Source organism: Bactrocera latifrons, unplaced genomic scaffold (genome assembly GCF_001853355.1).
Source record: "Bactrocera latifrons isolate USDA-ARS-PBARC rearing strain unplaced genomic scaffold, ASM185335v1 scaffold_357, whole genome shotgun sequence".
Lineage (NCBI taxonomy): Eukaryota > Metazoa > Arthropoda > Insecta > Diptera > Tephritidae > Bactrocera > Bactrocera latifrons.
The window spans coordinates 83,131-109,986 of record NW_017536998.1 but is presented as its reverse complement, the minus strand read 5'-3'; the positions used below and the strand labels follow the sequence as shown (position 1 = coordinate 109,986).

Sequence of the window (26,856 nt, the reverse complement as noted above, 5' to 3'; positions counted from 1 at the left end):
GCTGCTGCCTCGTTGTTCTTTGTCATGCTAAAAATATCTGCTGTCGGCAATAGCAACGATCACGTATACGCCATGTCGACCGTCTGCTGTCGCATTCATTCATGCACGAAGTAAATCGATGTGATTGCACTGACTGGCATAGATTTTCAAGGTATTTAGGCTTGTCGAGAATAACAATAACAGAATTTCGTGTGATGATGTTTCGTTTCTCGTGCCCCGCTTCCCACAGCCTTCTCATTACTCATTCAGATGGCGTAAAAGGTAACAGCATGAAAATCAATATTTACTGAAGCGAAATGCGCTCTGATTACAACAAGACAGTAGCTGGCGCTACCAAGCTGCAGAATATATACATTTACTTATGTACTTGCATATTCTTGTGTATGTACATGCACACATACAAGTGTGACAGCACACTTGAAATCAACTGATTCAGCTTCGAGAGCTTCGATCACGGACCGAATTCAATGGGTGGCTGATGCTTTAAACATAGAATATTATCAGGATTTGTAATTTCTACAGTATAGATGACCAACTAGGACTCATTGCTGGTGCAAATAATTATGAAAAATTTCGAAATCAAATGCGAAAAAATAAAAAATTTTCGAATTTTTAGTAATAAAGTGTCTCTCGTACCCTTTTCGAACGTGTGTAGTGCTTCCGATGGCAGCCAATGTCGCCAGAGTTCGCCCAAGTGGCGAAAGTTTGTGGTGCCATCCTCATGGCCAAGCACTGGAAACACAAACTGCGATGAGAATGTGCGACCGAGCAAATCGGTAATGTTGCGCAGGATCTCCAACCTCTTCGTATCGGACTCCTTCAGCGCTGAGTGTGATAAACCATCGCTGCAATTAATAAATAGAAAACAATTAATAAATGGAAAACAGTGTTAAAGAGTGTAAACTTTAAATTTGTTCATATTTGTGCAGAATTTAGAGAATAATAGACTTGGTTTTTGTTGTGTATGCCAAGAGCATTCGGTATTTTATATTAAGTGTCAGTAGTAATGAAAGCCGCACGCACACCTGCAGCCGTATAAGTAGATCAATCATAATTAAATTTGGGCTCGGGCGTCTTACGTCATGCACTAATTGAATTTGGCCCATTTAATAGTGGCTAGTTGCAGTTTAGTAACCAAAGCCTAATTTAACTGCAAATTAATGCGCACCAATTTTAAATACATATGCGCTTCAAAAATAACAACAAAAACACTAACAAAACTCTTTACATACACACTAATTCCACACATACACAGTGTCTGAGTACTGGCGTGCGTGTGTGCTGTAAAGTATACATTAAATTAATTTTGCCGTGTGATGCCGTGGAGCTCAATTATAGACGTATTAATAAAATGGGCATGTGTATGTGTGTGTAATGCGTACGCAGCGGTGATCATCAAATTGCAATTGTGGTAATTGCTGGATGATCAAGGCAATTATCGTCGTTGCTGGTTAATGCAGAATTCCGTAATTAAACATTTCATGCTAAATGCACACAAAAGCAGGCAAAGGACAATGAGCCTAATTGCTAGTAACACCCTATTACACTTTCCCACCCGCTTGCAGGCGCTGTTGTTGTAATCAATAGTAAATGGAAGACTTTAAAGCCTGCGAGTCACATGTGTAAAATGCTAACCTGCTGTGAGCTTACGAAAAGATGAAAATACGAGGATTTCGAGCACAGTCTCTCTTTTAAGGTGCTCAGTTAAGGCGAAAAAGCGAAGTCTGCGGTAAGTCTTTTTAATTTATTTTCTTTTGGGTTTGGAATTATTAAGGGTACACTAGTCCAGAAATTTTTAAAAATCAAAATTTTTCTCATAATTCGTTAGTTTGCATATTCAAAAAATATTATTTCCGAGGTTCCAGACATTTTAGTGTCGTGGCAACCGGACCGTTTTGAGTAATGGAAGAAACTTTAAAAGCGTTTTTCTCGAAACTATTTTTAGTTCGAGTTGCCATAATATCTCAAGTTCTAATCAGCCGATTTACATGAAATATGACTTGAACATAAAGCACCAAAACATGAAAATTGAAATCTGTATGTACATATGTATATCGTCAACTAAAGTGCAAAATAACGTAAAATCATTTTCATAAGTTTACAGGCGAAGGAAAAACGATATAATAGAAACTACTACTATTGAAACGAAATTTGAATTTTGGTTATAAAATGGTTATAAGTCGGTTATATTTTCGGTATAAAATTGTTATATGTCGGTTATATTTAAGTCATAAAATGGTTATATATTGGTTATTGTATCGCATAACGATTTTCAATTTTATTTGATGATACGTTGTCTTGCATTTGAGGTGACGGTATATAACTTAAAGAAAGTCGCGTTAATTACACTATTTATAACTCAAGAACGTCTGACCCGATTTGACTCAAAATTAGTGGAGAGGTGACTTATAGTATAACCAAGGAACGTACATAAGATACTTTTTATCTTTTTATGTTAAAAGTCAGTAAAATTCATAAATACAAAAATTATATTTCAAGTCATGAAGAATTTGTTCAAAATTCATGTTTGTGAGAATAATTTGAATATTTTATTACTTCAAGCAAGCCATAGTTGCAAGTGTGCAATCAATTCTTTTTTATATTCCCCTGTGACTTGGCGAGTTCATCATTACAATACCGCGACTAAGACGATCCAAACTTAGCTGACAATGATGTCATGCAAGAAGGCTGCGAAATATTGTAAATGAAAAGATGGTAATTAAACAAGAAATTGCCCGTTAAAAGCGCCGCGTTAGCATGGCTCGACTTCAGAGATATTTTACATCAAATTCGTATCAGCTCTAGAATTGACGATCTGGAGTTGAGTAAAGATATACATAATAAGGTTTTACTCTTGATCGCAGACATGTGTCACGTTAATTAGTCAGGTTAGAAATGCCAGCGCCAAGCGCGAAATGAATGACTGTATTGCTTAGTGATAAATCTGCTAAAGATTTCTCTGAGAAGTTGTTGGCTATCGGTAATGGTTGAGTACCTGTTGTTGAATCGAGCGGATTGATTTCATTCTCCAATAATTTCTGTGACTTTGTCTCACCGAAAGACGAACTTATCAACAAGGTGTTTACAGCAATCATTATTAACCACGAAAGTTATGAATTCTTGAGTGAGCGAGCAATTTTAGCGGTTAAGAAAAAATGTGTAGAAGACTTAAACTACGTTTTCAGAATGAGGTCAACGGATCAATGCATGCCATCAAGATCAAGCCCCTAACTAATCAGTTCAATATTTAAGCTACATGGAAAAGTCTGGCTAATCAAAGCATAATTTATCACAAAGGGTTAGTTTCATAGTAATAATGTTTCGAAAAATAAACCAAACAAAACGAACTATATTCCGTTTGGTGGTAAGTAAATTGATGATCAATGTGATTTGCGGGACAATACTCAAAATAACAGTCGAAGGTGAGGAGGTTTTCATACGGCGTATTCCGATGATCCCAATCGATATGCCGTTTGATTCAATTTCCGATTCCGGTCATACGTAATGACCGTTATCAAATCACAATCTTTTAAAGATTGTGGAATATCCATGTTTTTCCCATGGTTAATTATATAGTATGTGCCATGTTTTAAGGTCGGAAAACCACCTACGTTGTTTCTTCTTGCGCCTGAAAATTAAAAATAAAATCTCGTGTATCGCAAGGCATGTAGTTAACTGAAGAGTTCGACCTCTGCACTTGAATATATGAACAATAAAAAATCATTAAATTACTTAAATATTTTATTTGCATTTCCTAAAACGGGGACCTTATAAAATCCAAATCATGCCCAAAACAGAGTTAGCCGGGTCAACTAATTTGTAATACTTCAGAGAAAAAATTAGGCTGATGATATATTTATTTAAGTTTTTTATCTTCTGGCGTAAGCCACATTCGTACTTATCAAAAATTCATCATGTATTAGTTTTCAGATGATCAGAAGACCAGAAATCATTCCAATGCGGACCTGGACTCTTTTTTATCTACTTAAAAGACGAATATCAAAAATACAATAATAATGTACTGAAAAATATCAAATTCTAATTTTTGATCAATTGTTAAAAGAACCTTTAAAATTCAGGCATCTAGATCAGAATATTCCCCTTTGGCTTCCAATTTTTCTTTCTACTCACACTATTAAAAAAAATTACAGTTTCGAACATAAGAAACCTCACTGGTTTTTAATAGTACTTCAACGAATGCCCAACTAAGCAAATAATAATAAAATGAGATCTTCTTTTTGGAGTTAAGAAAGCTTATATCTAGGTCCGTCAATATTATAAGACTAATAATACAGTATGAAATCAATAAATAAAGCGATAATAAATTTGCGTGATTTTGAAGAGGTCACGTATTAACCCAGGAAAGCAAAAACTTTGCATCGACTGTACAATTCATAAGTGAGTTTGTAGGATTAGTGTTGCGCGCAGACAAATTCAAATACCTGTAGATCAAATAGAGCTCTTCAAAGACGAACCAGTCGTTGGTGTTAGCCAATTTTGGAATAATATGCCAAGGGTTTCAAAGAGGTGAATTCCTATTAAAATAGTATGCGAGAGATCTAATAATTAAGGCGTTAAATTAACGCACATTAATTATGCACATACTTATGTGTAATATCGCAATTAAAATAAATAAGTCAGATGTTGGAATAACAAACAGTGTCAAACTGCTTAACTGTTTTAATTAAATATTCAACAGTATTGAATTTTGCAGAATACAGCTTGCACACACGTGGCCACATGCATACATTCTATGTATTTGTATGTATACATTAGTTGTTGCTGTTGGCGGCGAAAAGTGTGCCGAAGCACATGTGCACCCTGAGTTGGAGAGGTTCGTGTGGGTGCGTGTGTGCGTGTGTGCGGATGCCTTTAGCCGCCAGCCATGCGCTGCTCTGTCAGCGCACTCTGTTTGCCTATTAGTCTTTCAATTGAAAATAGGATTATGTCGAGTGGATCTTACACATAAATACTTGGGAAGCCAATTAATGTCACCCAAAGGCAAATGTCCTATTAGCAGCAAGTGACAAAAACAACATGTTGGCAAACGGCGCAGAAAAGCGGAATAAAATGAGCAAATTAATCAGTCATTAAGTATGGCAAAATACTATGGCGTGCTTAGTTGCGAAGAAGCCGTGTGTATGGGAGGGCATCAACACAAGCAAGTGCCGTAGCGCATGCCTGGCGGGGCTGTAATGGAGGAGTGAATGATTGAACTGTTGGGCTAACAACAACCCACACATATGTATATGAACTCATTAAAGTGGAAAGAAATCAATGGCAAAGCATAATAATGTGGCAGACATTAATAAGCGATGGTCGACACACGATTAGTCGTCTGCCGCGTCGCGTTGCAGATTGTAATGATGTAGAGAATCAAGCATTAAAATATTTCCAATCGAAGTTCGAGAATGCTCTAAATTTAATAGATGCTAGTTTAATTCATTGAAGAAATTTGCAATTATTGATTGCTCTTTGCATGTATTTGGTGTATATATGCATGTGTGCGTACTCACACATACTGCCACACCCGGTGCTTGTGCTTCTGTGCACTTGTCAAGCACCCATCCACTCGATATTTGTCATTGTAATTGCATTGGCACTTACTAATGCTTAAGTCTGACAAATAACAAACATTATCTCATTAGATTACTCGTGCAATGTTTCGTATGTGGTTGTTTTTATTGCTGTTGGCATGACAAAATTCCATGGCAATGTACAAATCAATCCTGCCTAGGCGGCATTACTGCAAAAGACCAACAAATTGCTTCGGTATAGATTACATCAATCTCAGTAACACACACTTCTATTCCACATAGTAAGTATGTACATATGTAATCTTCCTTGGAAGTCTATCGACGATCCAAATCTTGCTTATATTTGCATGAGTAGGTCTTCCTGAATAGGGCTTCGTTTGGCGTGCCTTCATTTACAAAACGCTAGAGTTACTAGCAACAGAGATATAGCATATCTTCAAAGTATATTTATGTGTGACTAAATGGGAGTTCATGGTGGTGGTATGAACAGTTTCCTTTGACTGAAATTAGAATGACTTGCAGACCAATTGAGAATAAGGAAGCCATTTGTTCGACACTCTTCAAAAGAAGTTAATTGTTGTTTTATAAATAGTTTGACTTCTCATAAAATGGAAGATATATAGGGTTTGTCCGGAAAGTAATAGGACAGATTTTCTTCCGACTGAACTGCACTTCGGAACGTCTGCGCACCGACTTTATTCCCTGATCGGTTATCTTAGAGCACCTGGAGCGTCAGGACAAACATTTTCGCGCGATGTGTTGGAGCGTTCGTTAGATCATAGGTAAGCGATTATATTCTGTGTGAAACTAGGTAAATCTGCGACCGAGACGATTGATATGATCAAACAAGCTTACCCAGATGCTGCTTTAGCAAGAAATGGTGTGCTTCGGTGGCACCAGACCTTTTTGAAGGGCCGGCGTCTCCTCGCCCAGAAGTAAAAACGATGCTCATTATCTCTTTTGACATCAAAGGCATCTTTCACCAAGAAGTTTTACGTGGAAATCCTCAAGAGACTCAAACGAAGGGTCAATTGGGTCCGACAAGACATCGCAGCTGATTGGAAATTGCATCACGACAACGCCCTGGCTCACACTGTCTTTCTTGTGAACAGCTACCTAAGCAAGACTGGCATCCCAACGCTTCTGCAGCAATCCTTTTTTGTTTAGATGCTTGAAAGGAACGAAAGGCAAGCATTTTGAGACGACAGAGGAGATTCAAGCCGCATGTACCTCGGCTTTCAAGGCTATTCTGATTGGTTCATTACAATTTTTTTAATCGACTCATTCCTATTACTTCCCAGACAGATCCTGTAATTAACAATGTTTGAGACGGCTCATGCTTACCCCTTTACCCATTAACATCAAGATCCCTGGAAGTATGAAGTTCGGAAGTTTAATCTCTATTTTAAAATTCAGATAAAATGCCGAACACTGGAAAAACACAATGTAAATATATTGTACATACAAAAAATTAGAAACCTTAATTTATTTACATTTGGTATTCGTTAGTTATTGTACTACAACAAAAAGTAAAACAGCTGGAGCCTGCAGGAGATAGCAGCTGTGCAGGTTCCTACCACCGCAAGTGAATTAAAACTGAATGCTTTCGCTGCAGAGCAGTGGACACGCTCTACTGGACACTGCAATAATTTTTATGAGTCACCTGAGCAAAGGGTCCTCTCCGGCGTGCTACTGCCAGGTTGGCCACCTTGTCGGTGGTCGTTAGCAAAGAGTGAAACGTGCTTTTTATGAATCATAAAACTCTTGTTATCTTAATTATTTTTGCGCTCTGGCATGTTTTATGTCCTTCTTCCTACCGTCGCACACAATTTTTTAACTGTGACTTATCCTGTGCCGCTCGGGCGAGAATTCGCCGCCTATGACTAGCTTCTTGGTTTTGCTGATATCGTCTGCCGCGATTTAATGTTGAAAAAAAAAAAAAAAAACTTGCTTGAAATAAAAAGTGTGTGTGAGAAAGTTTGTTTTAATGTATCACTTGGGAGCGTTTTAATTAGATATGATTTCCCCTCAAGTATAAATTATGTTATAATCCTTTCTAACCAACAACAATGAATGTGTTGGCTGTGCTTCCTTAATAAATGATTTTCTCGCTTTTTGTTGGCTTCTTCTGTATATTCGAATATGTTGACCTTCAAAAAAGAAGGTATTGTTTTGACTTTCTTTTTGTGAGGCTTAGCTCCGCAAAGGAGAATATGCTGCATTTTGTAACGAAGAGTAAACACCTGTAAGCTCCATTTTTCTTTGAGCCAGGCATGGCATATTACGAGATATTGTGGATGGCACTAAAGTACCTGTTCCGTTAGATATTTCATTTATTTTGGTGAAATCTTAAAATCGTGAGTAGAAAGTTTGTTACTTCCGATATCAATACGAGCCAATGCAGGTTTTATTATGTAACGAAACGGAGTTAATTCCATACCCGCAGGGTCATTTTGAACAAATAGCTCAGCACAGATGGAAATCTATAACAAGCTGCAAGACAACGAAAAAGATATGGCCCAAGTGTGGCAAACTAGGAATCAAGAACTTATTAAGGGGTTAGAGGTAGTCAGAATTAAAAAAAATTATAACTTTTTTTGCATTTTCGTTAAGTGTAATACCTTGAAAATATTCTCTGAAAACTTCACGTTGATCCGATAATTAGTTTTTGAGTTATTCGACAAATAACAAATGCGTTTTTCTCAAGACTATGTTTTTTTTTACTGGTGACAACTGTAACTCGAAAACCGCTCAGTAGATTTTAATAAAATTTATACATTTATAAATTTATTTCAAAAATTTCGATTTTTAAGACCAATTAACTGTTGATTTTTTCCCATAGTCACAAAAATCTCCAAGGACTTATGGTTGTCACGGCAAGTACCTTTTTTTTTTGGAACGGGGTCAACACAAACAACGTTAACGTTGGAAGTGAATTGTTTTTTTTTTTTTTTGGAAATTTTCGTGATTTCAAGTCAGCGCATTCTATAATAATGCCATGTTACTACTTTTGTAAAATAACACGAATTAATAGCAAAAAAAAATTATGGAATTTCGTCGTGCCTCTGACTACCTCTAACCCCTAGATCATAAGATAAACGAGACAACGAGGCACAGGCCTTTAAGAAAGTATGCATGAAATATGGATTTGCTGCAAGGGATTATGGAAACTATTTTTCACTTTATCTGTGAATGTCAAGCTTTATCGTAAAACCAAGAAAAGCATACTAAGAATCCAACAGGAAGCGTTTACTGGGATCAAAAGGTCTTTGTACTGTGGCGCATCAAGCAATAATCGAGCCCATAGTGGTAAGTGATCTACGTACGCATCTTATTCACTCTGAAAAGTTCTGTCTCTTTTCAGATCGTGTTTCAGGTGGATAACCCATATATCGGTTTTATTACATTGATGCATTAGTTTCACTCGAACTTACTTGATTCCCTAACTTGGCTTCCAATAAAAGCGGATTTGTGCTTTGCACCCACTAGGTTAAGATCAAACTTCTACTTCAAAAATAATATTTTGGATACTTGGAAAAAAATTTAATGCAGCCATTCTTTTTTGCTATAAAATCTACACTCCACCGCACCAAGACCTGTATGTCTCTCCATTATCACATCTGACACGATACTAAACTAGTTTCGCTTCTCTCATTCGAGAACTCGATTAAAAGTTCTGCGCGCAAAGCCTTAAAGTGGAAGAAGCAATAAGCAAATTACATTTTACACAAGTTCCTTAAAGAGCTTCTGACAACACAAACAAATATCTATTATAATAAATACTTGAGTAAACACAATAAACTTTTTGTATCTTAAAGCTTAGCTACCCACACTTTTCCCAGCTCACTACTTACCCTGTCCACAGAACGAACTCGACATTGTCGCCCTGTCGAGTCTTCATCGCTTTCGCTGCCGACTCAATTAGGCTCCAAGGACTATCGCAGAAATAATCGCCAAAACGACCAGGTGAGCGAATGGAACTGCTTGGCGATTGACCGTCGATACGCCAGCAACCTGAAAAAGCGTAAGTAGAAAATACCGTTTTAGAATACTACGAAAATCGCTGCACAAGAGAAAAACAAACAATGCGCTTTAGTTGACATTGTAAACGCAAAAGAACTGAAACTGAAACTAACGAAGTCTTCGCGTAAGCTGGTCAGGTGAGGTAAAAAACCCGACAATGCTGTGGCATTTCCTCAATCAGATTAAAAAAGTAGATTTAATAAAATTAAAAGCACTAAAAAGCATAGAAAATTTTTGCTTCAACCACAAAATGAAATTGGGAAGTTGCAGGCACGAACAACAGACACTTTTTTGCTGACGTAGCCGAGGGCTATACGACCGCCCATTCATTGTCCTAATAGCCAGCACAGTTTTCTTGGGCTAACCGTGGCCCCGCATACGCTTCCGGGCCGGTCTTCCCTGCTCCTTTCACCACCCGAAAAGTCCACTTTAAATCGGCACGTAGAATACCGGGCCACAGCCAAATGGCCGAAATAAATGGAAGTCAACAATAACAAATATTCGCAATAAAGACTATACGTAATACAAATAAATGAAGTCGGGGCCGAGTGAAGCGAACAAGACGGAAAATGAAACCAAAGAGAAAAGAGGAAATGAAAAGAGCAAAGTGCTGTGTGGAATTCGCAATAGAAATAAAATTTTAATTTGATTGAAACAATAACAATTTGCCGCAAACGAATGCCAGAAATCTGCAGGACACTTCGGTGCCGAAATGAAATGAAAGCGAAAGGTGTCTGCATTTGCGGAAATGGCCAGTTAAGTAGATGGCTTGACTTTGAGTGAAGTTTAAATGGCAAGTTCAACGGAGCATTACATATTAAAAACAACATAAAAATTTCAGGAATGTTTTTTTCGTGATAATCGAGGCAAATGCATTGAGTAAAATATATAAATGTATGTCGGTACGTTTATTGTATATGTTTGTGCTCCGTTTCTTTCATGGAACTCATTTTACCCTTCACTTCCGACAATTTTTAAAGATTCCATCAGCTAACAATTTCGCAGGTAGGACGTAAGCTAATCATAAACGGAGGTAACTTTGTCTTAAAGGGGTGTGTGCCTAACAGTACACATATGGAAATGTGTTGAGAATATTGAAGAATTGAATCATATTCTTCTCTTTGCTCCGGTCTGCATTTTTATTGCATCGACTTACAGTCCTTGTCTTTGTCTATCTTGGAACCTTGTTAACAGGTGCTACGTCGAACTGAGTAGGAAATTGAGAAGTAAAATCCTCTCTCGACTGGTAAAGTCTAAACTTTATAATAAACGAATAAACGATTTCGATTAGTTTATTATGTAGCGCGGGAGTGACCTCGTTCGAAGCGGCAGAAAGCTCTATTACTGGTTCTTATAATTCTTGCCTTATTTTCTTGTTTCTGCGGATATGACCCAGTGGCTTTCCTTTTTCATTTTTTTCATTTGATGATCGCTGAAGAAAATTCATTTGAATTTTCAAAATAAAAAATTCTCAACCGGACCAATATCAAGTTATTCCTTCTCGTATACCTAAAAGAACACGGAAGACACTTTAAGCAAAATAAAAAAGGAAAATTTAAATAAAATAAACAATAGAATAGACTAAATCTATTATTAATTTAATATTGTTCATATCGCATTTGGCAAACATGAACTTGTACATTTAAATATGCTTGCATGTCTTTTACTTACTGTGCATAACGTCGCCTTGCGTCGAGTAAAATGTGTCCAAATGAAGATCTGTGATGTGCCAAAAATAGCCTGCAACGATAAGAAAGACATAAAATATTTAGAAACATACAAGCCACAAATCCAGAAATCCTGACAGGTTGTCCCCTACTTGTCCGCAAATTGGTACAACAACAAATGGATCTGTCGCAAAAACGTAAGCTTGCATATGCTACTTTTATTAGAATATTAAATTTTAATGGTGTTAAAGAAGTGCTTGACTCAACGCCTCACAACTGCGACTGCCGCAGACTATCTCAAAGCGAATAATTTAAAACATCACTCAAAGTCAGAGCGGACATTTAAGGCCACAAGGAGACAAGCTGAAAGGAATCAAGCCAGAGATACGGAAATAAAAGGACGAAGCAAGTGAAAGCGAGTGGGCGAAGGAACACATGCATGTGTATATACATACATACATACACAGTACATATATTCACACAAATATGTGTATAMATTTTTTGGAGAAATGCCCAAATATATTCATACGACAAACAGAAACGGAATTGCTTGCAGTCTGCACCTCAGAGAGCTGGTACGTTTACATTTGCCAGTGAGTGCGGGAGTCTYCATTGACAAATTGTACAACCGTATTACAACTCGTAAGCGACAATTGAACGAGCTGTGGACGCAAGTACACGTTTGTCCATATGTGCGCAGGGAACACGCATTACGTGAACGTAAGAGTTTAAGCGCCTTACGCACACACATCGGCGTAACGTGTGTGTATGTGCATTAGAGTGGGTTGACAACCCTTCCGGGTAATGTATGCTCACGCTTTTGAGCATCTCAAAGGGACCTGSGGAACACATTAAAAAGCAACAATTCCGGCTCGAACAATCTACATRTGCCCGTCGCTGGGAAATGAGCTGACGCAGTTGTGGCGCTGCTTTTACGGCGTCAGTGTTGCCAATCCATTCAAGAAGTTTAGAATAAATCTAATAATTGGGCTTCAGCACTTAGGTAAGCTCCCTTCAGTTATTCACATGTCATTTAAAGGCAAAAATTTCTTCGTTTTTCGAGATATATTAAGAAATACATTGTAAAAAAGTCGGCAGTTGTAATGCTCTCTATGAATGTGGGATCATAATTCGAATGACCAAGCGTGTCCAACTTATAGCGCTCTTTTTGAAAAAAAATCAGCTTTATGGGGATGAGTCGAGAAAGAACGTGTTTCATACCCAAAATATCCATAAAATCATTCGAAAGTGCTCGCAAGAGATTTCGACATCTCCTACCATCTCTCTAACACTTGTTTGACAATTTTCAAGCACCATATCTGATATTGTCATCAGTTGAATAGATCGTCCAGAACGAGACATGTTTTTATCGATCTCTAAACCGCCTTTGAAAGTTTTGTACCACTCGAACGCTTGTATTTTTGATAGAACTGCAACACATTAAGCATTTTTCTATAATCGCAACCATTCCGCTCACGAAATTTGTTTAGAAATAAAAAATATGAGACAAATTCTTTGTTATATATTTTTATCTATTGTAAAAATCGTAGCGCACTACTGAGGTGTTCTGTCTTAAGCGGCTGCTGAGCTGAGCCGGAGTGAAAGAACGTATTTGGATTTTGATCGCTCGGTTTGTATAACTGCCATATGCTATAGTGCTCCGATCTGAATAGTTTCTTTGTTCATTTTGTTACCATTCTTGGGGAGAAAAGAACATTCAAAAAAAGATGTTTAAATTTACCTAAAGTGATTTATACTTCAAATAGTTTTGAAAACCTGCGTAGAAAATACTGATTTCTCTAAATCTTAAATGTAAGCAATTTGTTTTCACTCATCTAAATTATGAGCAGATGAATGAAGGATAAAGAGTTCTCAATGACTTCTAAGCTGCTTTTCCAAAGTTTGTTCCCAGAGCTCCTCTTTTGCCCTCTTCATTTAAAGCTCATTCTGCATAATTGGATGGGATTGGGCTCAAAGCATCACAACATTAACAACGCTTTTCCTAAGTTATAATTTAAAAAAGTGGCAACATCATACCAGTTTTGCTGATTTATGTTTATACCCACCAAGTCATGGTACGCAGAGCTGCTTTTCTCGCCACTTTTATCAGCCTACACCCGTGGTATTCGATGGTAGTTGATGTTTATTCGGGTTTTCAAATACTTTCAATTCTTCATCAAATACTACTAAGAAAAGATGCTTTAGTCTAATATTTCCAAAATAAGTAAGAAATGAAACTATTGCTATGATAAAGTTTATCATTGCCAGATCGTACCTGCGGTATGTAATTCACTTAAGACGTACCTTTTGCCTAACAGACCAGTGTGAATACTTTTTATAACTAATATGCATGCAATTTTTCACATTATATATTTTTCTTCAAAATGCAACATTACTCTAACTTGAATTCACCGCGCGTGGAAGGTATAAAACCTTTAGCTTATGTAAATCCGTGTGCAGCGGTGCCTGTATGTAGACGAGGCTCAACAACAAAAAAGCGGGTTCCACAAAAAGTGCATTTAATTTCAACACATATTTCCAGGAGTGACGTCAAACACCCGGACATGCGACATGATGTGACTTTAATTGCAGACGGATATTTTCGCAACAAAAACACACACAGATAAAACCAAAAATGGTGAAAACAAGCGATAATGAAGGGAAACAGTGCGAACAACCGCCAAGTTGACTATAAATGAAATAACAGCAGCGCGCTTGTTCTCTTGCTTCCAAACAATCTCGAAGGCAATCGGAGCATAAGCGCCCCACAGCCAAGGCAACTGGCTAAAACTACTTCCAAACTAGTATCAAACGCATGACCCACTGCCTTTCCTTTACTTACAATATACTGGTGTATTTCAGACATTAGCGCCTTACGGGATGACAATTCTCAGACATTAGGTCCACTCTAGTTAAACAAAGCTGGTTAATTAAGCAAGAAAATAACTGTTTTTAATTAATAACCCAGAAAAAAATTATAAGTACATACGAAAATCTTCTTTATTGATCTTATGTTCAAAATAAATTCAAAGCAACAAACTGGAAAATCATTCCAGGCTTGGTATGAGTCTGATGATTTTTCGTTTGGCTGGAATTTGGACTGGACTCTTTTTGCAAACTAATATATTCCTTAGGTCGTTACTTCCCTCCAGGACGGGTACACTTGCTTGTACACACGCACGCTGTCTTAGAAAATGGGCAACAACAACTAGGCAATGGCTCTATTGCCAGCCACACACATTCCAACGCTTTCGAGAATATGTGTGTGGGAAAAGTACAGCAGCAAGGATACGAAGCTGCCTACAGCCTTCAGMAAGCCAAAAAACGAAACGGAATTCGTACGGAATGGCAAGGACACGTTGTCTGCAGTTGTCTGCATTATTTCAAAAGCTGGGGGATTAAGGCCTCGTGCCCTGTGTCACACACATATATGCGCGTGCAAGTATGCCTTTACATGTGTAACTCTTCTCTTCTTTACTCCTTAGTTCATACGTTGCCTGTTTCTATTCAGTCTTGAGCTTTTCAAGCGATTTGTAGTTTTATTTGTCACTGAGCCTTCTGTCAAATAGCTAAGTGTATGTGAATTGCTGCTCCATTTCCTTTGCTTTACACCTCTTCTGCTCAGGCGTCTGGATATGAAGTTATAGGCCTTTGGATGCCACGTTCTTAGCGCTTGCAAATGTATCGCAGAAGAGCTCCACCTTGTCTGGGTACTTACAGTTTGTTCTTTACACAGATAGTTGACTCCTTCAACGTCACTAAGCCGAATATATGATCATTTAATTACGATATGTGATAGATATCCACAAACTAGTGGAACTGCTGGGCCATAATTAAAGGACTGAAATGTACTGTGAATAGTTGTATGGGAACGGCGCATTGCAGTCCTCGAATAAATTGGAACCAAGTTCGGCCTTTTCGTATTTTGCCAATAGATGTGGTTGCAGTCGTATATCGCCATTGTTGAGAGGGGAGATTTTAAGCTTTATTTAACCACAAAAAAAAAAAAAAAAAAAAAAAAAAAAATTTAATTCGGGGAAGTTAAAAAAAAGTTACAGCTGTTCAAAACAGAGTAAAAATAAAAAATTCTATACAAGTATTTTTGTATAAAAAAGAGAATAATGCCACGTAAGCCATCAATGAAATTTGTGAAGTTTATGGAGACAATGCTGTATCAGTTCGTACAATAATGGATTAAACTATGTTAAAAATTGACCAGAACCGGCACATAACTAAAGATTCATCATCAAACAGTTTTGACCCAGTTAAGGGGCTATACCAGTGTGAAACTTTCAAAAAAAAAAAAAAAAAAAAAAAAAAAAAATAATAAAAAAGATTAAAAAAAAAAAAATAATCGGGAGCGTTCTAAAGAGCATATATAAATGAAACTTTAAANACCAGAACCGGCACATAACTAAAGATTCATCATCAAACAGTTTTGACCCAGTTAAGGGGCTATACCAGTGTAAAAAAAACAAAAAAAAAAAAAAAAAAAAAAAAAAAAAAAAAAAAAAAAAAAAAAAAAAAAAAAAAAAAAAAGCAGCGTTCTAAAGAGCATATATAAATGAAACTTTAAACGCGTTTTTCTCGAAACGACATTTCTCAAAACTGCTGGCGTCATAACGCAAGGAGAAATTAGCCGATCAACTTCAACTTAAAACTGAGTGTTTCTGAATATATTTACTATACAATGATATACGATCTTTTTGATTGGTTGAAAATTGTAAATTTGGCGTTAAAAAATTACCATTTTTTACTTTAAAAAACAACTCCGTTATTTTTCAAAACTTTTGTAAAAAAAAAACCTAAAATATAACTCAAAATATACCTTATTACATTCAAAGAAGTTTGAAATACTCAATAGCGTACTTTCTCTTAAAAAAATCACGAAAATTGCCGAATTTTTCATGCGTCACACTGTTATAGCCCCTTAAAAAGGTTGGCTACAAAAAGAACTTCGACGTTTGAGTACCACATCAGTTGTCTGTGAAGAAATTAATGGACCGAATTAACATCTGCGATTATTTGCTGAAACAAAATGAAATCGAATAATATCTGAAGCGAATGGTAACAGGAGATGAAAAGTGGATCGAATATGACAATAATGTGTGAAAAAGATCATGACCCAAGGAAAAGAATCATCGACTACTACTACTATTCCAGTCTGGTCGAGCGATTGGTTCTAAATTTAACTGCCAACAACTAATAAGATTAAAGCAAACAATCGAAAAAACGGCCAGATATGATCAAAAACTGGTCTCGTCTTCCATCAGGACAACGCTAGATCACGCACACCTTTGATAACGCGGCAAAAACTGAGGGAGTTGTCTGGGAAGTTTTGATGCAACCACCTATAGCCTTGACCTTGCACCATCGGAATACCATTTGCTTCGTTCAATGCAGAGCTCCTTTAATGAAGTAAAGTTGGCTTTAAGAGAAGCCTTTGAAAATTACTTGTCGCAGTTTTTCGACGAGAAACCATAAAAACTTTACACTGATATAATAATATCTCTAGTTGGTTCATTAAAGTTCATTAAAAATATAAAGAAATATAAGTTGAAGTTTGATTAGAAATACGGAAAGCCCTTTTCAACTACTCTATATAAATATTGTTAGCGGTTAGCTGAGAGTACCCAATTTTTATTCAGATGAACAATTTTGAAAGAGCTGGGCCTTTCTTTCTTTTGCTGGGCCTGCGTTGCCAATTAATTTAATGATCATTTGCAGTTACTGTTAGTTAAACTACTGGCTTGATTAATCAGAAGTGTGCAATCAATGCGAATTTATCACTCCTTTTGGATGATAAGATTAACTGAGATCGGGCTAAATCAAGTATTTCAACTGCTTTTAATAGAGGCACATGCGTCATCACAACTCGATGCAATTTAGCCTTTCCCCGAGCGACAACTCTGGGCACAGGTCGACGTTGCAGCGACTTAAACTCGTTATAATATTTGACATTTCCCATTCCAAATTCACTCATTCGTTCACTCACTCATGCACACTGTTTGCATACGCCTGAACTTATTTGGTTTTATGGGCTCACTTTGACGTTCGTCGACTTCGTTATGGCGCTGTTGTGCAAGTTACCCAATTGCAGGCCAGCGATTCAGCACAAAACTTTTCGCGTTAAAGTTAAATTTAAGTGAAAAAATTCTTCCCAACTTTATGCATTGTTTCAGATTAAGCATTTCCCACATTTTCATCCTTCAAAGACGCCTGCTTTCGTGTGTGTGCGCGCGCGTGGCGTGTGGCTTGTTTGCTTTGGATATGACTTGCCGTCGCCGGCGCCGGCGCCTTGTCGTATTGACTAACGTTTTACGAAGAGCATTTCTTCCACTTTATAATTTTTCTCTCTTTTCGGAGCGCTACATTTATTTTGCAGAAGTTTTCAACAAGTCGTCACTTTGCACACAGACCTACGCACACACACATTTATATAGTCGCATATGTATGGGAAAACTTTGGATTTCTTAGGAACTAAAGCGATAAAAGTGTTCATCGTTTATAGGCAGAATGCAGTCAAATGAAATGTTTTCTTTTAAAGTAATGGTTATGAAGTCTCCGACGCAATTCTACACACAGACACACATACACGCTTGGCTCACACAAATGTTCTTTCGCAAGTATGCGATCCGCAGACTTTTCGTTGGTAAATGGCACTAGTCTTTAATGGCGTTTGTCACCTGAAGGCCCCTCAGGCTAACACCATTTCATTTTGTTTTTTGTTCTTTAATACAACAACAAATTTTAGCACCGGAAAGTTGTTGAGACACTCACTAAGGTCCACTCCAACCATGTTACTTAACACCATCCTGTACATATTGCCCGTGGACCTCGCCGAAAGGTGTATGGCTGCGAAAGCGGCTGCCGGATTACTTGAATCATGGAGTCGCCCAGCCTAACACCAGCGACTCATTCTATACACACATGTCGGCGAAGGAGTTTTTTCATGGATGGGTCAAACCTTGGCTGAAGGTTGGCGGAGGGGACTACTATCGGGAGCTCTCTATCAACTCCAGTTTCAGATTTCTTGACTATGACAATGTCTTCCAGACCGACATTGCAGCAAATAAGGTAGAAATGGATCTGCTAGATCTGCTAGATCTGCTACTCTGCAGTGCAGCCTCTTACAGAGCACTGAGCATTCACTCAGATATCAGAGCAGCGATGCTGGCCTTGAACTAATTTACATTGCGTTCAGGGCTGGTTGAAGCGTGCCTAACCTCGCTATCAATAGCATCGAATGCCTTTGTGATAATACTGGTATGGGTGCCAGGTCACAGCGGAATCGCAGGAAACTGCAAAGCTGATAAACTAGCAAAGAAAGGCACCCTAGAGCCGCTATTAGTAGTATGGGATAGGATCGGTGCTCCAGTATCCTCTTGCAGTCCACTAAATAACATGGCTTCATGCATATATTTATGTGATAGAAAATTAGAGCTGTAGTGACCTTGACCCATGTAGAACTCAGCAGAAACCAGATGCCGCACGAAATGCGTTACACGAGGGGCTCTCGGGAGATCTCATCGACAAAAACAACGGTAACAGTTTACGGTGTTCTGAGAACCAAATCACATTATTTGTACGCTCCATTTTATATTTTAGATTCATAAAAAAAAGTCGGAATAACAGTTGAGCTATCAATATTTTTTAAGCTTCGACTGCCGATTTAGAAATGAAAAAAGTGTCTGCAATAAAAATAATTATTTATTTTAAATTTTATTGCATAATAAATAAACCTGTGCTGAATGGTGTCCAAACACCAGTTCACCACTAAATATTCACATTATTTCACCGACATCGATTCCCCCAGCTCGAATCGCAATTCTCTCATGTAATCGTGAAAGTTTCATTAAGTGAAAGTGCAATTCACAGAGAATGAAGACCTTGATCTAAGTTGACCTTGCCAGCGATTTCATCGCGAATCTCTGCCGTTATTGTTTTCACACTGCCATGCGCTTTCATGAAAGTAAAGTATCATATGCATCTGTGTATATGTGTGTGAGTAAGCCATGAGCAGCGCAAAATTTTTTATATGCGAGTGTGTGCTTGTTTGCTTACGTGATCCCAGCTACACATCCCTACTGCAAGTTGAAAATCCTTTCTTTCACTGTGCTGGGGTTCAATGTTAGAGGCGCAGCGGTAAAACTGCTATTGGCTATGCTGCATTTGTGGCATTTGCTATTCCAGTTTCACCGTTCCTAAACCGTGGCAAAGCTGTCAGTCTTTTGTAATAAATAAAGTAGGAGAACCATGCGTTGTCATGATGTTAAGGTTCTAAAGTTAATAACACGCTTAGATAACCTCAGCGGTGCATGGACTTTACCTTTCACATTACATAGTTTGTTTAAAACAAATATCTCGTATTATAAATGAGTATCCCTTTTAGCCAATGAAGTAATTCCAGCTTTAAGTGGTGACAAATCTATCGAGTTTTGCCCCAAAATATACACCGCCTTCAGATTAAAGTGAAGTGCAACAAAACCAGCTCACCTATATTCAGCATGCAAGAATTTCAGATATTTTATGTACCATTTTTTACAGTTATGTTGACCGACTTCAGTTATGTAAACATATACGTATGTACGTATATTTTTGTGTATAAATCAAGTTGATATGATGTGCTTTTGTTGCGAATCCGAAGTTCATTGGTAAGCTTTTTGTGGCATTGATTTTCGATTAAGCACGTAACCAAACCCCCAATACCTTAGTGTACATGTAAGTGTGTAGTTATGTTGAGAGTTCGAACATGCAGGTTATCGGAATTTAAACGAGTATTCATGCAGGTATATATGCATAGTAAGAGTGATGCAGAGGTGAGTTGGAGCGCATGTGACTAGGAATGATGCGCAGGGATTATCAGCCACGACAATCAACGAAGTGCACATTTATGAACTCTGCTTATGGAAATGCATTCATCTCCGTTTTGTTTTTGTACAACTAACACGCGTAGTATATGCGGTACTCTGAGATAGAATTCGTATGAGAAGGTGCTTCTGTTTAGGGCTCCACTGATCTTATGAAAATGGAAAAATCACAACAACATGTACTTAGCTTTTGTAGGTTTACGGATCAAAGCTGCTGGTTTACTATAGTTACAAAACGGTACAAAACCTTTAAAGACGGTCGCGAGATCGTTAAAGACCCAATCTGGACGAACTTCGGCTTCTTCAACTGATGAAAATATTAAAAAAGTGAAGGATACGAAGTTTGAAAACGTCAGGCAAGTGTTAGAGGATGGTGAAAGAGCTCTACATTTCTTACAGGTCTGTTCGAATGATTTTGGTGAATATTTTGGGTGGGAAACGTGTTCTTGCTCGACTCGTCCCGATAAAGCTGATTTTTTTTTTCAAAAAGAATGCCGTAAGCAGGTCTCTTTGAACATGCTTGACCGTACAAATTTGGATCCCACATTTTTCGAGAGCATTATAACTACCGACAGGACACGGGTTTATGAGTTTGACATGCCAACAAGTCAACAAGCATCTGAATGGAGGAAAAACGACGAGCCAAAACCAAAAAAAACATCAAGGTTATATTCGTGGTTTGGGGCAACACGAATTTGTTCCGGAGGGACATAGATACGATTGTAAGCGAATTTAAAGCCAAAAATGCGTTGTATATCATGGATTTGGCTCCGTGCGATTTTTTCTTGCTCCCGAAAATGAAATTGCCGCTCCGAGGAACCCGTTTTCAGTCGACTGAAGAAATAAAATAAAATTCGCTGAAGGCGTTGAAGGTCATCGCAAGTAAAGATTTATGAAAATTTTGCGTTTTATTTAAAATATTCGGGTACTCTTTTGTCACAATGTATATTCCAATTGATCTTTCTGGATCTGGCATTCTTCTCCCAAACACTTATATAACTTGTCTAACTTTTTGGATTTTGTTGCTGGGAATCGAACTTATGGATTAAGGACTTCCTACAGCCGACCCAAAGCATTAAACGTTATGCTGGTCTACAATTAGGGACGTGTGTCTGTAGGGTATAAAAAGCCATAATATATTTGGCCGGCAACACAACTGGTATGCTTGCGAGAAAGTACAGTAAGTATGCATGCTCCATATTAACACTTTTAAGTGTTTTAGTGCCGGTGCACTTGCAACTCCTTTTGAAGGTGTGTATGTGTGTGTGTGTGTGTGGCTGCAGCCTTGACTGCTTTTATTTTCATTCACTCGCTGCCACAGCGCTTTCAACGGCGCAATACTACTTGTTTCCGGCCATCAACGGCACCAGCGTCACTTGGCGCACACTCACACGCGGCTGAGCAAAAAACGTTCAACAACAACAGCATTGGCAACAGCAAGAGCAATAAAAGCGAGTGCATTTTACGTGTATTTCATTGTTTATGGTTGCATCCAGCCAAAGTCCATGTTGCACACGTGTGTGCCATAAACTCAGCGCCTTGCTCTCTGCCACACGCTTCAAGTGGTTATGTTGCTAGCAACATTTGGGGCAAGTATAAAATGAGTGATGAATTTATTTTGCACTTTCTTGCCACCCAGTTTTCGCTTTCCATTTGCGGCAGCGGCAGCGGCAGCGCACTCACCACCACCACACACGCACAGCGCACTTGCACACACCCACTCCGGCATGGCAAAGAAATTGCGGCACAGGAAATGCTGCAAATTTGCGTTGTTGCAAGAAATATAAAAACATATACAACAACAACAGTAACTGTAAGGAAATTAATTGTTGCAGTGCGGTTACTCGACTTTGTATATTCTAGAGCAGCAGCTTGTGGCAGCCGGCCTTTGTGGCACAATTACGAACCACACAACCATAAAAAACGTGCCACAGCACAGGTACACTCGCCAGCAATCGCAGGCGAAAAAGTAATACAAAGAACAATAACAACATAACAGAAGTTATTATTTCTGTAGCTTGGCATGCGCCTTTGGCCTGCTTTAGATGTAAATACGTACGTGCACCTCTATTAGGGCGGTGCGAAACTACATAACTGCTGCGAAAAGTCAAAAAGTGGTAAATAAATAGAAAATAACCGCAATGATTGGCTTGCTTTTGTAGTTATTTCTATCATCAACGGCACTTTTGCCGAGGCAAAATTCTATGGCCGGTTTTGGGATTTTGAAAGCATGCTCCGCCCTAACATTGCACAAGCTTTTGCTGGCTCGTAGCGGCGTAGGTGCGCATAAGGCTGCTGGTGGGTGGCTTAAGCAAAGTGGAGCACGTTACATGTTGCACGGTCACCACACATTTCCTTTAATGCTTATTATTATACACATTTTTTATGCTTAATTTTCATTTTCATCCGCTCTTTATTATTATTTCACTTCAATACGGCATTGTTTCACTTGAGCCAGCGGAGTTCTGCAACCTTGCAACATTTGTAGTATCCACTTGCGCATTTTGCACTTTTCACTTTCACCACCGCTTGGCAAGGCAGTCATTGTTTGTGGCATTTGGATTAAATGTAAGCACAATTCTTCAGGGTAAGGAAGAGAGAAATCGAGAATAATTAAATTATGCAGTCATGCCTTGGCAGAGCAGAAATGCGCTCTTATTAGCTGCTACTTTCTAGGGACAAAAAATTTTACATAAATATCCATATTTTCACACATTGCCACATCCTTAAGCCAAAGCAGTAATCCTCTAAAGTTACTACTGTGAACGCGATCCCGTTAAAGCACATGCCGTTATTTAACAAATTCCGGCCGCATGGCTTTAACGGCGTGTGCGAAAAACCCATGGCGGCAGCAGCTGTGGAAACAAGCGATTCGCGTTCAAAGTCTATGTACTCGTGCGTCATCATGTGTTCGTGTTGGTTTTCGTTTGCATATTCATTTTCAAGCGACTCGGCATTTTTCCATTTTACAGCTAAATTTGTTTTCGAGCAAAATGAAATAAATATTCGTGTTTATGCTATCAACCGTTTAACTTTCAAGTGTCATCGATAAAAAGCAAGTGTGTGTGTGTACATAAATTTGCGGTGGAGGGGGGAAACTGCAACAGTTGGCATAAAAAGCAAGAAAAATGGAAATTTTTATAAAGCAATATTAAACAGCGCAGCAAAGGGTGCGCCAATAGAGATGCTTTGCTGGAAGAAACAACTCAGGTGTAAATATCCAGTTATTGTTTGTCCATTACTTTCCTTTCACCGGACCGACCTCCTTAGTTTTCATTGGGGTCGGTTTTTACGTGGCGGGTCCCAAACCCATCCGACAACCCTGAGTAGGGATGGTTCACTTTCTCACTTTGGCTTAACTTCAAGCGGATGTCCTTTGGCTACCCAGAGTATACTTGGTCTGCTTCTGGAAGTCGTGAGCTGTTTGAGCCATATGCAAAAGAATCGTTTCTGGCCACTCCCAAGTAAATAGTGACCAGAGAACTTTCCCATCTTGTGTGAATTTCGACATGAATTAAAAGACTGCGCCTACGCTGGCTAGGTCCTGTCGTCCGAAAGGACGAAAACGCTCCAGCTGTGAAAGTATTCGATACAGTACCCGCCGGGGCAAGCAGAGGAAGAGGAGGACCTTCACTCCGTTGGAAAGACCATGTAGAGAAGGAGCTGGCCTCGTTTGGAATCTTCGATTGGCGCCACATTGCAAAAGGAAGAAACGTAAGCGTAAACGGTTTCCACGCTAGTAAAAAAGAGAAGGTCCAAGCTCCTTGCTAGGTGGAAAAAATAGCCGTTTTTATGTTTCTTGCAAGACGGTAGTATTTTTTACCTTTTGCGCAAAGTTAGCGTTGATTGCCCTTCGAAATGTGATTGTCCACCTTGTTGAACCGTGTACGAATGCCGCAACTGACAGTACATCGAATGGGTTTGGGTGTGTGAATTCGATCGACAGTCGACAAAATGTTCCAAAGAATGCATGAACATTTTGAATATTCAATTTTTTCTATAAATTCTGCGTACTTTCGCATTGAAATGTTGCTGTGCCACGTACTTCTATGCTTCTAAGCCACGTCGAGCGGCATGCCRTTGTTTGCCCAAAGAGGCGTTACCTGCACATTTGCATATGTGTATGTCGGTGCACACTCGCTGGTGGATGGCAAAGCGGCGAAAGTTGCTTTCACATCACTTCTCAATAGCGAATTGAGTTCTTTGACACGCTCAAAATGCGCACAAACTTTCGAGTGTCATAGAGCTGTCGCCGATGAAGTGAAAATGCATAACAATGCAAATGCCGAGCAAAATACAGCTCGCAAGAATCGAATCGAGTGCGCTTAGCTGTCATGCACTTACTTTTGCTTTTGCAGAAATGGCCCTCAGCACTTTTTCTATTTTCGTATTTTTTCTATCGACTGACCAAGTTTTGCTCCACTATTGACGCCATTTTAAATTCGAATTTAAACAAGTACGAAAGGGCCAAGTGCGGGCCAACCGAAGGTTTTATACTTCTTMAACTTGCAGGAATCAGAGCCAGGGAAATATACCTTAAGATTTAGAACGTCAAGCAGAGGATCTGAATCTAAGCAATTTTATATATACTATAACTCATACACTGACCGATATATTCGGCATAAGATTTGTTAGTAAAACGAAAATCATTGTATGTAGTTTAAGGGAGTTGGTGTAGTATCGAGGTATCGATTTTATTACCATGCCACATACATAAAAAATGTTCGCCGGGTTTCATAAAGTTACCTCACATACAATCACCACTCATATTGTGCAAAGATATACTCTTATGAGTACAACACGCTTTGTAGTTTCACTGAGTTAATTCAATGATTGGCCGGTAAAGTCGTCTGGAGTTTCGAAAACCTTTATATTAGGTATATGGAGGCTCAAGGAAGTATTGATCCGATTCAAACCATTTTTGATACACAGAATTAAAATTGGAATGATTCGCTTTGTATTTCAATTGGTTATCTGACATAGGATCGATATTTTTGGTGAAATGTCAAGTATAGACCCTGGGGTACTCATTGACGGTACCTAGGGACTTGACTAGTTTTGGTTGAATTTGGACAATTTTTGGACATAAGGTGTCATACTTTAAGGATTTATTAGTCTATTATTCCCGTTATATTAATTACTTCGTGATTTGTGTATTGCAAAGTGAAAGAATCAACTGGAATTTTAAATATGGTGAGTAGGCGTGGTAATAGTCCGATTTTGCCCATTTTCACACAATAAAATATTAATTTGCAAAACAAAAAAAAAAAAAAAATGGTACGAACAAAATTTAGTCGAAATCGCTGGGACGAGTCCCGAGATATGTGATTTACCGAAAAGTAGGCGGTGCCACGCCCATCGTCCAATTTTTACACCGGCTCTCATAAAGCGCGCTTATACCATTCTGTCAAAGTCTAATGTCTCTGTCACAGTTAACTAGTTATTGCGCTTGTAGTAGTTTTGGAAAGTACCGTTATATGGCGAGTGAGAGGGTAATCTTCCGATTTCATCCATTTTTACACTGTCGGTAGGAGTTCTTATAGTATTTGTGCTGAGAAAATTTTATTATAACTTTAGTAGTTTAGGACCATGACAACTTGTTCAAAATTTTTTTCTCACAAGTGCCTCCTGCTACTGTAATCCCCTGCGTAAAATTACAGCTCACATCTTTATAAGTTTTTGGGTTAATGGCATTCCATGAGCCGGCCACTGGTCCGATTAAGCGCATATACGCACTCCAACTTTCTTTTGAACTAAGGAACTCGCATACCATTTCATCAATATATCTCAGGTTTTACTCAAGTTCTAGCTTCCACGGACGGACGAGCAGACAGGTAATTTCTTCCGTCTCGCTGATCCTTTATATACAATATATATAACCCTATATGTATTGCGCTTAGTTTTAGGTGATACATATAATCGTTAGGTGAACAAAACTATTATACTCTGTAGCAACAGGATGCAGGCGTATACAAATTATAAACCGTTTCTATAGTTTTGCTTCTTTTGGTTGCTCTAACTGTCCAGTTCTCAAAAACAATACTGAGGATGATTCAATAATTTCGAATTATTTCACTCAGTTTCCCTTTCAGCCTTGATTTTTGTATGGAAAAATTAAATATAATTATAATCCTTTTGTTAAAACGTTTAAATTTTCTTTCTTAGATGATATGCGGGCTGTGGGATTTTTCTATGTTTGAGTGTTCCGAACGCTTTTTCTAATACCAGCTCTTTGCTTTTGTTACCACAATGTCTAAAACTTTATTAAAATTATTTTTGTGTGCCAATCTTTCTCGTACTTAGATACACCCGTCTCCTTCCAATGAGGCAGTAGCCTGCTTTGACAGATGTGGACGATTGCTATTAAGCCGACACTGCAAAAAAATTATTACCAGTTTATAAGTGACTCGGATGTCAAAGACAACAAACAATTGTGCCAAGCACTGGGAGGGATTGAAAATTTATTTGGGCCATTGAGTTGATAGGATTGCATTAATTGAATATGGAAACTTTGCCGAAATAAGTTGTATAACAAAACATTCTGGTTATTAAAATCCAAGCAATTTATTTGTGAGCTTTCATCTACACATGTTCTTCAAATGCTCGTGCATACGCATATCCCTACATACCATGTATGTGATAACCGATAAAGTAGTATATGTGAGTGACCAAATGCCTTGACAACTATGCCAGGCTTACTGCTTTGAATCGAGCTTACAACTTCGAGCTCTTAAGGAAGCTTGCGTCACAAAGAGAATT

General features: G+C 38.3%; 1 protein-coding gene across 1 annotated transcript in view; it reads right to left on the bottom strand.

The window, feature by feature from the left end:
• The window catches only part of LOC108971727, a 103,972-nt gene that overhangs the window by 38,998 nt on the left and 38,118 nt on the right, over positions 1-26,856 (bottom strand). Inside the window, exons 3-5 of the mRNA XM_018937978.1 lie at positions 11,232-11,300; positions 9,392-9,551; positions 637-845 (exon numbers count right to left, since the gene is read on the bottom strand). Of these exons, the coding sequence (XP_018793523.1) occupies positions 637-845; positions 9,392-9,551; positions 11,232-11,300 (438 nt within the window). The remainder of the gene's footprint in view (positions 1-636; positions 846-9,391; positions 9,552-11,231; positions 11,301-26,856) is intronic.